Source organism: Eptatretus burgeri, chromosome 9 (genome assembly GCF_056783735.1).
Source record: "Eptatretus burgeri isolate ZD-2024b chromosome 9, Ebu_testis_v1, whole genome shotgun sequence".
Lineage (NCBI taxonomy): Eukaryota > Metazoa > Chordata > Myxini > Myxiniformes > Myxinidae > Eptatretus > Eptatretus burgeri.
In genome coordinates this window covers 70,545,570-70,560,765 of record NC_140969.1, presented here as the reverse complement: position 1 = coordinate 70,560,765, position 15,196 = coordinate 70,545,570, and the positions used below count along the sequence as shown (strand labels likewise).

General features: G+C 42.3%; 1 protein-coding gene and 1 long non-coding RNA gene across 3 annotated transcripts in view; one reads left to right on the top strand and one right to left on the bottom strand.

Annotated features, from left to right (window-relative positions):
- Nucleotides 1-233: 233 nt before the first annotated feature.
- LOC147020314 (uncharacterized) lies at nt 234-13,094 on the bottom strand. Of its 2 annotated transcripts, none has more exons than XR_015061756.1 (3): nt 11,262-12,293; nt 10,409-10,643; nt 234-9,925 (listed from the first exon to the last, which is right to left on the bottom strand). It is a non-coding gene; the product is annotated as an uncharacterized LOC147020314 (long non-coding RNA). The 2 variants fall into 2 exon arrangements; XR_015061755.1 differs by lacking the exon at nt 11,262-12,293 and adding an exon at nt 12,862-13,094 and having other exon boundaries at nt 235-9,925.
- A 172-nt stretch (nt 13,095-13,266) lies between these two features.
- GCLC (glutamate-cysteine ligase catalytic subunit) overlaps nt 13,267-15,196 on the top strand; it is a 73,966-nt gene continuing 72,036 nt past the window's right edge. The window contains exon 1 of the mRNA XM_085895608.1: nt 13,267-13,697. Coding sequence (XP_085751734.1) covers nt 13,548-13,697 — 150 coding nt within the window. The 5' untranslated portion in view covers nt 13,267-13,547. The remainder of the gene's footprint in view (nt 13,698-15,196) is intronic.

Genomic DNA, 15,196 nt, shown 5'->3' with positions numbered 1-15,196 from the left:
CATGAGATATTTATATAAATGCATTATATATATATATATATATATATATATATATATATATATATATATATATATATATATATATATATATGTATATATTGATACACGTAAAAAATAATTACATTTTCATTGGTTGCTAGGAGACAGTACAGTTTGCACAAAATTCGGTATAAATATCCGTTTAAACAGTTGAATAACAGTTTGATCCAGAGGTACAGGAGGACATTTGGGCCATACTCTGTGCAGAGCGTTGGTGCTGCTTAAGCAGTCTCCTTGGCTGTTTGGCACAATACCGGATGGGTCGCCACTCCGACACAGTATACCAGCCTGCTGGCAATCATTTTGCCGGCCTCGGAAGGATGACAGGCCGAGTACATTAAATCATGCACAACTTACCTTAAAAACAAGCCGGTAGGCAACATGGGTGGTCGCTATATAATTGAATACTAGTCATACAGTTTTTGATGGATGGGGCTGAAAATTTTTGACAAAGAGGTTGACAAGCCGGTAGGCGACGAGGGATCCGCTCGGATCGAAGCACTGGATATGATGCTTTTCATTCTGACTGATCCACCGACGAAGATTCATTGCCAAGATGTATCAGTTCACATACAATTGTTCCTCTGGCTGGCAAGATTTTTCCTATTGCGTATTTTGCCAACTTGCACTCCTCAGAGTGGAGATGGAGGGAATTGTAAATGCCAAACAGACGGAAAACCCGATAAACTTCTCTCAATGCTCTTGTTTGACCACACCTCCTGAGCCACACATTATTTTTCATAAGCCACGCCCACTTTTTCATAAGCCACGCCCGCTTTCCTACGCCACTCCCACTTTTCATCAACCACGTCCACTTTCCCAAAGCTCCGCCCACTTTGCTAAGCCCCTCATAAAAAATGACGGTAAATCGACACCCGATTTTTGAAGGACTACCATTTGAAAAATAAAACTTAAATCAAAAATCGGCTCGAGTAAAATTTTCTAAATATCTCGAAGTGTTTAATTCCGAAGTCTTGTTTCTCCACATTCAAAACTGTAGGACAAGTATTGAAAATAGTGAACGCAGTTTTTCGGCCGATACATAGCAACGGGTGGTTGCTTAGCAACGAAACTCAAACGTGCACACTCCCAGCCCATATGGCACCTGTTCGCCAAGTTTCATTGAAATCGGTTTGCTGGTTTGTGCAGTGGATCCTCGCGTTGCAGACACACACACACACACACACACACACACACACACACACACACACACACACACACACACACACACACACACACACACACACACACACACACACACACACACACGGAAAACCCGACAATAAGGGATATCTAGTGAATCCAATTATAGTGAGCAAAAAAGCATGGAAGCCGATTTTTGGTTTTCGAAAAAAAAAAATATATATCTTCTTCTTCTTTCAGCTACTCCCTTTCGGGGTCGCCACAGCGGATCATCCGTTTGATCCGCATAGTGATTTGGCACATGTTTTACGCCGGATGCCCTTCCTGACGCAACCCTGGTCGCCTCTTACGACACAGGGATATATATATATTTCGAATTTTTTCAAAAATTTCAAACTCCCGTTGCTCGGCAACGGTGGCATCCAAAGCAACGGTGCTCAAAATCATACAACTAGATCCAGGTTTGGACCTACCAGTCAAGTTTCATCAAAATCGGTTGACTCCTCCGGCCTCCAGAGCTGTCCATTACATACATACAGACAGACGGAAAACCTGAGAATAACGGTAGTCTTGCGACCACCCAATTAACATGTCCACCACTCAGCACAACCACCCCACTTACAGTGCCTAAAGAATGTCTACACTCTCAAATTTTTCACCTTTTCTTGCCTCAAATCCTGGAATGAAACTACATTAAATCAGACTTTTCCCACCTTTATTTGCACATCATAACTCACAACTTCCAAGTGAAAAACAAATTCTACAAATTTCAGAAAATTAATGAAGAATACAAAACTAGAATATCTTGGTTGGATAAGTGTCCACCCCCCCCCCCTTCCCTGAGTTAATACTTGGTGGAAGCACCTTTGACAGCAATTACAGCTGTGAGTCTGTTGGGATAGGTCTCTACCAACTTTGCACACTTTGATTGGGCAATATTTGCCCATTCTTTTGAATAAAACTGTTCAAGCTCAGTCAAGTTGTGTGGGGAGCATTGGTCGACAGCAATCTTCAAGTCATGCCACAGATTTTTGATTGGATTTAGGTCGGGGCTCTGACTGGGCCACCCAAGGACATTTATCTGTTTCTTCATTAGCCACTCCAGTGTATATTTGGCTGTCTGCTTCGAGTCGTTGTCATGCTAAAAGGTGAAGTTCTGTCCAAATTTGTGCTTTCTTGCAGAGGGATGCAGATTTTCCTCGAGGATTTTTCTGGATTTTGCTCCATTCATTTTCCCTTCTATCCTGATAAGTGGTCCAGTCCTTGCTGATAAGAAACATCACCATAACACGATGATGCCACCACCATGCTTCACAGTAAGGATGGTGTTCTTTGGGTGATGTGCTGTGTTTGGATTGTGCCAAACGTAACATTTTGCATTTCAGCAAAAAAGTTTCATCTTTGTTTTTGTCAGACCGCAAAACTTTTTGCCACATGGCTTCAGAATCTCCAGCATGGTTTTTTGCATACCTCAAATGGGACTCAAGTTGGGATTTTTTGAGTCATGACTTCCTTCTTGCCACCCGAGCATACAGGCCAGAATTGTGGAGTGCTTGGGATATTGTTGTTACATGCACACAGTGACCAGTCTTTACCATAAAGACCTGTAGCTCCTTCAAAGTTACCATTTGTCTCTTGGTGGCCTCTATGATCTATCTCCTCCGTGCTTGGTCATCCATTTTGGAGGGACAGCCTGATCTCGGCTGGGTCTTGGTGGTCATCCTTCTGAGGTCGGCGAAATGAGTAGCAGGGTGTACTGGTAGAGGGGCACTGCATCAGTGACACAGTCGTGCTTCCAAGAAATGATAGCTACCCTAGCAGCTCAGCTGCCATACGCAAGAAGAAGAAGAATGGTCTTCACAGCCTTGTTGAATAGCTGCCTGCTGTACTGCTTGAGCATTACCTTGCCTTTCACCAAGCCCAGATGTGCTTGGGCCAGCGCGGAGTTTATATTGTTGTGGTCTGGGGTTCGGGGCTCACCACAAGGGGAGGCACTCGAGTTTTTTGCCGAACACCCGGTCCTGAACCCTCCAACCGCAAACAACTCCATGGTCCAACAGGCTATAGTTCTTAAACAGCCAGTCCAGCAGCGTTACATTTCAATGTTTCCGTGACACCTTTCTATTGGCACGGCAACCTAACTAGAGGCCACGCCTTCAATGCCACATCTGGTGATCTTCTGCCGAGCAGAACAGATAGCTGCAGCACCGGCTAACAGAGTAAATCAGGTGGGATACAACTTCCTGTCTAACTATATTTGAACACTGTTCAACCAATGAATGAAAGGACAACTGAAAAAGATGGGAAATAACAACAAACAATTATTTATTGCACATACTATATTATTGATCACCTCTCCCTCGTTTCCCTCCCGCAATTAATTAATAACGGGTTTTTGTAGTTAATTAACTGAATCAACTCAGCTACACACACACACACACACACACACACACACACACACACACACACACACACACACACACACACACACACACACACACACACACACACACACACACACACACACACACACTCCTCATCCATTTATAGTCATCTTAAAGGGTCATCAGGGTCTTTTGGATATTTTGGATCCTCCGAAAATTTTGGGTCTTTTGGGTCTTCAGGGGTTTTTTTTAGGTCCTTGGGGTCTTTTGGGGCCTCAGGGTATTTTGGGTCCTTTGGCTCCTCTGGGTCTTTTGGGTCCTGGGGGACTTTTGAGTCATCTGGGTATTTTGTCTCCTCATAGACTTTTTGGTCTACAATTATTTTCAAGGAAATCCAACACAGGTGGAGGCCATTCAGCCCATCATCCCTGTGCGAACACCACACCAACCCATCCACACAAGATCCAAGGAAGAAATACAACAAAAAGTTTTTAATTAATTAAATATTTATGTTTTATTTACTTATTTATTTAATTTTTGATTTATTTATTTATTTGTTTTTTTTTTTGGTAGTTTTTGTATTTATTTATTTTTGGTTATGGAGGGGGGGCATGGACTTGGTTAAAAACACACAACATCAACCACACAACCCCCCTTGACAAGACCTCCACCAACAGCACTCCATAAACATGCACACAATCACCCATCAATGTTCAAACGACCGAAAAGTATTATCAACATCCCTCAACCGCTCTATCTCCAAAACTTCCAGGTACATATCTAATTCTAATTTAAATGGATCTACTTTTTCTGCTTCCACTACCTTTCCAGGGAGGCCATTCCATGCATTACCTACTCTCTGAGTAAAAGTCCCCTGCCTTACTACCATGTTAACTCTCCTCTTCTTCACTCTCAGGCTGTGGTCCCTGGTCCTTTCACTGTCTACTCTGTTGAATAATTAATCTTCACTTATCTTATCTGTACCTTTCATTAACTTAAACATCTCGATCATATCTCCTCGTAATCACCTCCTTTCCAGTGAATAAAGCCTTGTCTTTCAGCTGCTCCTCATAGCTGAGTCAAGCTAGGCCTGGAATCAATCTAGTAGCCCTGCGCTGAACCCTCTCGATGACATCTATGTCCTTCCGAAACTGTGGTGACCAGAACTGCACACAATATTCTAAATGTGGTCCTCACTAAATTCCTGTACAATGTTAACACCACCTCGTTTGATTTATAAATGATCCCGCTTAGAATACAACCTAAAACCCGATTTGCTTTACCCATAGCTGCCTGCTTACCTCCAGTATCTATTACCACCCCCAGATCCTTCTCCTGTGTGACACGCTCCAAAATTACCCCTTGCATCCTGTTGGTTCACGAGTCAGTAAGTGACCACTATATTCGTTATGGGTGTGTGTCTGTCTGTCTGTCTGTCTGTCTGTGTGTGTGTGTGTGTGTGTGTGTCCCGAGCATAGCTCCTTGGGTTTTGATCCGATCCTGATAAAATTTGGGGGGGGGGGGGAGGTTTATATCATGATCTAGTTGTGTTTTCCTGAGAATGGGCGTGCTGCGCTCATTGTGGACTGAGCCATGCCCAAAAAACGTGTTTTTAGGGGTAGCCGATTTCAAGTTACATCTTCTCCGAGGGGGTTTGTCGAATCTGGCAGGGGTTTCGGTATTTGGTTAGCCCAATGGCACCTGCATAGCCCCACGGAGCTTGATTTTTCATTTTCGTCCCAAGGTCAAGGTCATAAGGTCACGAACTTAGAAAATGTCAAAAAAATCAATAAATTGGGCATCTAGCTCCTAGGGTTTTCAACTGTTTCGAATGAAAGTTGATATCCAAGTAGTGCTCTTCGAGTACTACAACTTTCATCATTTACGTTTTTCCCGATTCCCTTCAGTTTGCCTGTGCCGTCCCCTCGAAGGTCAAAAAATAAAAAAGGCGAACCGTGTACATTGCTCGTGAACCATCGCCGTCTCCAGACTTGTAATCTCTATTTTCATTGTTCTTTCCCATACCCAACACCTTAAACTTGCTCAGTTTAAACTCCATCTGTCAATCTTTTGCCCAATCCATACAAGTATCAATACTTTCCTGAATCTGATCACCACCCCCTCTGCTATCCACCTCACCTCCAAGCTTTGTGTCATCTGCAAATTTGGAAAGCTTACTCTTTACCTCATTATCCAAATCGTTGATGTAAATAATGAATAGTAATGGTCCGAGTACTGATCCCTGAGGTACCCCGCTACTTACATCCTCCCAGCAAGACATCCTCCCACTCACAGCCACTCTTTGCTTTCTATCACGAAGCCAATTTGCAATCCAATTAGCTACCTGACCAGTTACTCCCCAAGCCCTCACTTTGACTAACAACCTCCGATGTGGTACCTCATCGAATGCCTTCTTAAAGTCTAGATTTACTATGTCACTGCCTTTCCCTCATCCATCCAATCAGACACTGCCTCATAGAACTCTAAAATATTTGTTAAACAGGAACTACCTTTGGTAAACCCATATTGACTACCTTTAATTAGTTTGTATTTTTAAAATTGTTCCTCATCTGGTCCTTAATTAATGTCTCCAACACCTTCCCCACAACTGAAGTCAAACTAACAGGTCTATAGTTTCACAATTCTTCTCTGGATCCTTTCTTAAATAATGTTGTTACATTTGTCACTTTCCAATCCTCTGGTACCTGTCCTGACTCCAGGGAACTATTGAAAATATCCGTTAACATCTCACTTACCTGCTCAGCCACCTCCATCAATACTCTCGGTTGCATATTATCTGGACCTGGAGCCTTATCTACTCTTCGATTACCAAGCTGTTCCTTTACTTCTTCCACTCCAACCTGAATCTTCTGTAAAAGCCCTTCCTCATCTCCTCAATAGATACTCTCAGCTATTGGCAATTCTCCTGACTGTTCTTGTGTAAACAACCTTGTGCGGGTTCATAGGTTATTTTGGGTCTTTTTTGCACTTTGGGTCTTTTGGGTCCTCAGGGACTTTTGGGTCATCTTGGTCTTTCAGGTCCTTTTGGACTTTTGGATATTTTGGGACCTTGGGGGCTTTTGGGTCATGTGGGCCTTTTGAGTGTTTTGGGTCTTTTGGGTCCTTGGGGTGTTTTAGGTATTTTTGATATTCGTGGTATTTTGGGTCTTCTGGGATTTTTGGTTCTTTGGGGTCTTTTGGGTCCTTGCAGCCTTTTGGGTCATCTGGGTAATTTGGGTCTTTTGGATCCTTTGGGTTTTTTGGATCCTTTGGGTCCTTTGCATCCACAGGAATTTTTTGGTCTTTTGGGTCTTCAGGATCTTTTGGGTTTTTGGGGACTTTGGGGTCATTTGGGTCTTTTGGGTCCTCTGGGTCTTTTCGGTCTTTTGGGTCCTCTGGGTCTTTTTCCTCAGGGGCTTTTTGGTCATGCCTCGCAGGGTGTACCACTTTTGCAAAAGTAGTTGCTGGAATGAAGCACTATGTGCCTATCGATTCCACTCGTGAAGTTAGGTGATCGACCAAAGTTTGAAAATTTTCCCGCCTTTTGTGACCGCGGGCCGCCATTTTGAAATTTCAGGAAAAATCCATATTTTTGGAAATAATATTGATTTTTGAATATTTTAATATATATATTTCTCTGTGTTTCGATGGCCGAATGCACTTCAGTAGGCACCACTATGATAGTAAGTACCCGTAAATATTATTCACAACTTGTCCCAACATTTTGAGAAGGGGTTGCCATTTTGGAATTTCACTGAAAATCCCATATTTTGACAATTATTACACGGCACATTGTTCGGCATTTACAGAATATCAGCAGTAGTGTTTTCATAAAGACATTATTAATGACAAATGAGAGCATGATCAATTAATTATGAGAACAACCAAATATGTTTTAAGCGACATGGTTTTCATATATGACAACATAACAATCTAGCAAACAAGCAACCACACAGATATCTTATAGAGAACATATCATTTGTTTTGTATAGTCTGGGTTAAGCTTCCTGTGCTCTTCCATGCACTGTAGCAATGCTTGACATTGTTTCTCATCAATGCACATATGAATAAAGTCAGACACTAGCTTCATTCCTCTTTCAGCTCGATCATTTATGACACGCAAAGAATTAGCACTTTCGCAAAATTTCCTGTAACTGGCGAACTTGTCCCACATAACCATAGGTGTCTGCAGCCACTCCTGATCATCGTCTATTCCTAGGAGGTCAAACATCAGCCAGGATTCTTGGCTCATGAAAGACCTTAGCGTTGGCATATCATCAGTTGAATTAAATTCCACGTGGGGAAGTTGTGGCTTGCCAGAGTCGAACTTCTCAGGCCGTTCTGTATCAAATAACACTTGTCCCATCAACTCTCTCTCTCTCTCTCTCTCTCTCTCTCTCTCTCTCTCTCTCTCTCTCTCTCTCTCTCTCTCTCTCTCTCTCTCTCTCTCTCTCTCTCTCTCTCTCTCTCTCACTCTCACTCTCTCTCTCTCTCTCTCACTCTCACTCTCACTCTCACTCTCACTCTCACTCTCACTCTCACTCTCACTCTCACTCTCACTCTCACTCTCTCTCTCTCTCTCTCTCTCTCTCTCTCTCTCTCTCTCTCTCTCTCTCTCTCTCTGTTTTGGACACCGTTATCAGCTAGGGACAACACAACTAACTGAGGTGTTAAGTACCAAGTATGGCGATTGCACAACAAGATACAAGCATCTGCTACACCACTGTCGTAATGTTTGTGCAGGAACATGTCAGCCATGAACTTCAGATCGTGTCGTGCCGCAGATGTGCTAAGTGGACTCTGTAGGAATGCTTTAGCATAGAACATACCTACGAACTTGGCCACTGTTTAAATACACTTGTTGAACATCCGATATCTTGAACTGGTCTTGGAGCAAAGCTAATTTGAGAAAATAGATGGCTTTCGCCATCCACCTGGCATGGTGGTCACTGGTAATTATCTGCATGCCGTAAATGATCTTGCTGAAAGAGGAATTAAGCTCGTGTCTGACTTTATTCATATGTGCATTGATGAGAAACAATGTCAAGCATTGCTACAGTGCGTGGAATAGCACAGGAAGCTTTACCCAGACGATACAAAAAAAACACTATGTTCTCTATAAGATATCTGTGTGTTGCTTGTTTGCTAGATTGTTATGTTGTCATATATGAAAACCATGTCGCTTAAAACATATTTGGTTGTTCTCATAATTAATTGATCATGCTCTCATTTGTCATTAATAATGTCTTTATGAAAACACTACTGCTGATATTCTGTAAATGCCGAACAATGTGCCGTGTAATAATTGTCAAAATATGGGATTTTCAGTGAAATTCCAAAATGGCAACCCCTTCTCAAAATGTTGGGACAAGTTGTGAATAATATTTACGGGTACTTACTATCATAGTGGTGTCTACTGAAGTGCATTCGGCCATCGAAACACAGAGAAATATATATTTTTAAATATTCAAAAATCAATACTATTTCAAAAATATGGATTTTTCCTGAAATTTCAAAATGGCGGCCCGCGGTCAAAAAAGGCGGGAAAAATTTCAAACTTTGGTCGATCACCTAACTTCACGAGTGGAATCGATAGGCACATGGTGCTTCATTCCAGCAACTACTTTTGCAAAAGTGGTACACCCTAATGCCTAGTATTGGCTTAATGGTTGGGGTGGCAAGTTTGGGAACCTATGGTCCTGAGTTCAAATCCTAATTGGCCAATGAATTAATACGAGGTGAGGTTGACTCAGCCTGTCATCCTTTCGAGGTCGACAAAATGAGTGCCAGCTTGCTGGGATGATTAAACCACTCGAGTGTCCTGTGTTGGAGTGGCGACCCGTCCAGGATTGTGCCCAATAGCCCAGGAGACTGCTTGGCAGCACGAACGCTTTGTACAGAGTATGGTCCCAATGGATTTTGGAATTTGGGGGGGGGGTCAGTTGGGTTAGAGTACCTATATATAGAGAGTAGCGACAACTCAGCTATAGGTGCCATTTTGTTTCACTCTGGACGTTCCGATGGTAGTGGGTAACCCTGCTTCAATAGCACTTTATAGCCTGAAGATCCACATGAAAATCTTAGCAGTAAAGCCTTTCTCACTGTCGTTGGTGACCACTGTACCCCATTCATGGAACGTCTCGACATAGCGTGTAGCTGGTCTTTTCCGAAGATTCTTGCTGTTCGTGATTCTTGCTTGAGTTTTGCTTTTTGAATTGCCCGATACCGTTTCTTTGTCTGACGAAGTTGAGCCTTCAATGCCTTAATCTTCCTTTACATTTTGATTCTGGGTTTAGATGTACTTGGTGGAACACTCGTTGTTGGTCCACTGTTTTCGTCTTCTGTGGCAGTGTCTTCAACTGAAAAAAAATGACAAAGGAAAGAAAACAAAATATCTAATTTGTACCCTTCATCTTGAGAAAAACATATGCAAGTTATATTATCCGTTTTCTAAATCACAATGGTAACACGATGAATCAGTCTACATACTGTAAATCCCAGTGTGTAAACCGCACCCTGTGTATAAACCGCACCCCAACTTTTGACTTAAAAAAAATGTGGGTAAACGGGTTGTGTCAGTGAAAATGTACCATGGAATATAAGAAGACTATTTTTGGAAAAATCTGCATATCGAACTTGTAGATTACAACACACACTACCATTGCGCAAATTTTTGCGGTGATTGCGCGATCCGCGGCCGAGGGGGGAAGGCTTTAAGCTCCCACCCCCCCCCCCCCCCACACACACAATTTTATTAACTACCAAAACACCAAAGTCTTTTTAGGGTTAAATAACTACAGACTTAGTTCAAAGAAAATGATTCATAACTTCAGTTTACATACCTGAACTTGAAGTTGATGTTGTTTTGTCTGCTGGGTTAACAGAGTACGCATGGTCTAAAGCAATGCATGATTTCTTGGTAGCACTAGCAGTATTTGGTGTACAGGAAAGGTGTTTTAGAGGCCTCCTGGGTTTTGGCACACTGCGATGACAGAATATGGTTGGTACTGCCTGCCACTTCAGTTTTTTCTTCCCATCTACTCTCTTGTTTTCAAACTGGGACTCATCAAAGTGAACCTGCAGAAGAAAAGATACAATATTTCTAATCTTGAATATTTCTTAGTCCTAATAATAAATTATAGAAGTAGAAAACATTATTATAACAAAATAGAATAGTTCTCAAAATTCATTTCTAAGATCTAGTTTACACATTTCATCATTGTATGCTACTCTCTAGTATGCTGCTAGATTAGAAAAATAACTGTATTCTAACTTAAGATTGGTACTTGTCGAGCCACGGCATGCACCATTTTCACTATACACCAAGATAGTAATGGGCCTATGAAAGTATGAGTGGAAATTTGAAGCCAAATTTGACATTTTGGACCAACTTTGAGTTTGAACCAAAAATAAAAATGCTGCAAAAGTTCTAGATCTACTACTAGTAGATCTAGACTCTATTAGTTTTTGAGACCCACGGCCAACATTGATGAATGACCTTCAAACACAATTTCACAACATATGAAGGAATGTTTTTTGAATTATTTTTATGTATTACAAAGAATTGGATTTTCATAACAATGTCATAATGATTAATAATAATGGCATTCCAATGAATAAGGTGCGCAGACACAGTCACTTCCTTCATACATACGCTGATATTAATACATGGGACTGATACAGCCCTTCTCTTACCTTGCACAAACATGATGAAGAAGTAGGCTTCCATCCCACTCTGCTCACTTTTTGCTCCCATATCTTCCGTCTTTTTGCATCTGTTGGAAACCTATACATCCTGTACCCCTTCTCAGATTTGTTGCTGCACCCAAAGGCGCAACAACCCGTCATTTTGACTAATAAAGTTTCACTCAGTTTCAAACTCGGTCTCTCCGAGCTCACTCGGTGAAGATCTGGATTCGATGCGTAGCTTGGCGCTAGAGTGTGAAACAAAATGGCGCCCATGTGTCACGTGACCATCAAATTCTGGTCCCCCGATGTCGCTACTCTCTATATATAGGTACTCTAAGTTGGGTCAACCGGGTCTTTTGGGTCTTCTGGGTGTTCAGGGTCTTTTGGGTCTTTTTTGACCTCAGGCTTTTGGGGGTCTTTTGTGTCCTCTTGGTTTTTTTTGTCTAAAGGGTCTTTAGGGGGATTAAAGGGTCTTCAATGGTGGAATGAGTCCTTGCATTCTCAAGGGTAAAAAAGGTACATTCCAATAGTACGCAATTAATTAATAGATGTACGTATTTAATCGACACAAAACACAGCACACAAAAGAGGTCCTGGTGAGTGTCTGCAACCTCTGATTGCTCTTTTGCTTATTTATGTTGTGAAGAGGTTTTAAGGAAGAAAAACGTTATATTCCGTGAAACGAGAACTCCGACTCATAGATTACATTCGTTAGACAAGGTTACTGCAGATTAGGATGAGCCGAGGGGTCCGCACACTCGCCTCGACTCAGCTATAAACTGTCATCCAGGTGTTTTTCAGGCAGGGTGATTCATCAGTGTGTGTGTGTGTGTGTGTGTGTGTGTGTGTGTGTGTGTGTGTGTGTGTGTGTGTGTGTGTGTGTGTGTGTGTGTGTGCAGTCCTTCGGATGGATATTAAACTGGCGTCCCGTCTGCCACCATGAGTTTGGTTCATTAAAGATCTCACAGTGTCTTTTGTGAAGAGTAGGCAAGCTATCGCCGGCATCATCACAAAATTCCTGCCCTGTAACTACTGTTGGGAAGGTAATGGCAAACCACCCAGCATCACCCTTGCCAAGAAACTGCTGCGGCAGAGTATATATATATATATATATATATATATATATATATATATATATATATATATATATATATATATATATATATATATATATATATATATATATATATATATATATACACATATATATATATATATCTTCTTCTTCTTCTTTCGGCTGCTCCCGTTCGGGGTCGCCACAGCGGATCATCCGTATGATCCGCATCGTGATTTGGCACATGTTTTACGCCGGATGCCCTTCCTGACGCAACCCTGGTCGCCTCTTACGACACAGGGATAAGAGTATATATATATATATATATATATATATTTTTTTTTTTAATGTATGTATATATATATATATATATATTTTTTAATGTATGTATATATATATATATATATTTTTTTAATGTATATATATATATATATTTTTTTTAATGTATATATATATATATATATATATATATATATATATATATATATATATATATATATATATATATATATATATATATATATATATATATATATCTATATATACACACACCGTGACGGACGTCGCCTCCGATAACTCTGAGAGGACGGAGCGTTGATGAAGACCACGATCGTCAGTCTCCAAAGAACTTCCCGTTGGAACCCAACGCCCAATGGCGTGTCACTTGAGCCTGTCACCGTCCATTCTTCTGAAAAGCTTCTGTATTTATTTAGTTATATACGCATCAGCTTAATTAAACATCGCCATCACATCGTCCCATGTAATCGCCTCCTTTTTCACGAGCAGTGACGTAATAGCCATAGAAACTAATACGAGGGGAGGAGTAAAACTGTTCTTGCCTGAGGTAACCCGATTGGACTGATAAACCACGCCTTCCTGTCCATCCAACCAATTAGAAATCAGGAAGCACTGCAGGCAACCACAATGACGCATGCGCAATTCGTGGCGACCCATAAAACGCGCCGGTGGCGAGCAGGCGGCATGTTGCGTTTCCTGTCACAATAATAATAATAATAATAATAATAATAATAATAACAGCTATTAGTAAGAGTGTACTTCAAACAGCCTGATACGGTTAAGATTTTTCATTCGTTTACTAACACGGGGAGTGAGACGATGTTTCTGTCGTGCTCGTATTTGGCACCTCGTCCTCAGTGACCTGAATCGAACGTGATCGGTGTTTACTTGAGATTTCGTCGTGCGGTTTCCTGATTCTACGTTACCTTGTTCGGCACGTAATGGGGTTGCTGGTCGAGGGAGTCCCTCTCAGTTGGGAACAGACCAAGGAGCTGGCGGAGTATGTTCACTTTCACGGTATCCAGCAGTTCATTAACATCTACAACCGGTTGAAGGATCGACAGCGAGACGTCCTCAAGTGGGGAGACGAGGTGAGGGCAGGTTGTGCATTCCCAGGTTTTAGACGTCCTCAAGTGGGGAGGTGTGGGGAGGTTGTGCATTCCCAGGTTTTAGACGTCCTCAAGTGGAGAGGTGTGGGGAGGTTGTGCATTCCCAGGTTTTAGACGTCCTCAAGTGGGGAGACGAGGTGTGGGGAGGTTGTGCATTCCCAGGTTTTAGACGTCCTCAAGTGGGGAGGTGTGGGGAGGTTGTGCATTCCCAGGTTTTAGACGTCCTCAAGTGGAGAGGTGAGGGGAGGTTGTGCATTCCCAGGTTTTAGACGTCCTCAAGTGGGGAGGTGTGGGGAGGTTGTGCATTCCCAGGTTTTAGACGTCCTCAAGTGGAGAGGTGTGGGGAGGTTGTGCATTCCCAGGTTTTAGACGTCCTCAAGTGGAGAGGTGTGGGGAGGTTGTGCATTCCCAGGTTTTAGACGTCCTCAAGTGGGGAGACGAGGTGAGGGGAGGTTGTGCATTCCCAGGTTTTAGACGTCCTCAAGTGGGGAGGGGAGGTTATGCAGTCCCAGGTTTTCGACGTCCTCAAGTGGGGAGGTGTGGGGAGGTTGTACATTCCCAGGTTTTAGACGTCCTCAAGTGGGGAGGGGAGGTTATGCAGTCCCAGGTTTTCGACGTCCTCAAGTGGGGAGGTGTGGGGAGGTTGTACATTCCCAGGTTTTAGACGTCCTCAAGTGGAGAGGTGTGGGGAGGTTGTGCATTCCCAGGTTTTAGACGTCCTCAAGTGGGGAGACGAGGTGTGGGGAGGTTGTGCATTCCCAGGTTTTCGACGTCCTCAAGTAGAGAGGGTTATTGAGGAGAAGGGAGGTTGTGCATTCCCAGGTTTTAGATGTCAAGTGGGGCGGTGAGGGGGGTGTGGTGAGGGGAGGTTGTGTATTCCCACGTTTAAGACCTCCTCAAGTGGGGAGGTGAGTGGAAGTTGTGCATTCCCAGGTTTTTGATGTCCTCAAGTGGGATATAGGGGCAGACGAGACGAGCGGAAGATTTGCATTCCCTCCAGGTTAAAGGTCAAGGTCAAATGGCACTGTCAAAATTGAGTTTTATTTATTTCGTCATCGATCAATTTTGCCAATGCGGAATCTTCAAGACTGCTTGGCTTTCCAAGATGCTCCCACATCATCATCGTTGTACCTTCACTGAAATTGTGCACCTGATATTTAATTCGTATCCTTGACCTACTTTTTTCGTATTTACCTAATTAACAAAAAAACACCTTTTTGGTGTTTTTTTTTTATCACAACTTGAATAATTTGAATAATTTTTGATCCTTGTGGTTTTCATGATTTTGAGTTTTAGGGATATATTTTAGATAGAAACACATTTTCTTTACACTCTATCCCTAAAAGGTGAAGGTCAAGGTATAATGGCGGTCCCAAATAAAATTTGGTCTGAGATTTTCGGTCAATGCAGTGAACTGTTAAATCCGGGCGTAAGGGTGCACGGCTGCATTAGCACGCACAAACACATGTGGTACTGTGCGG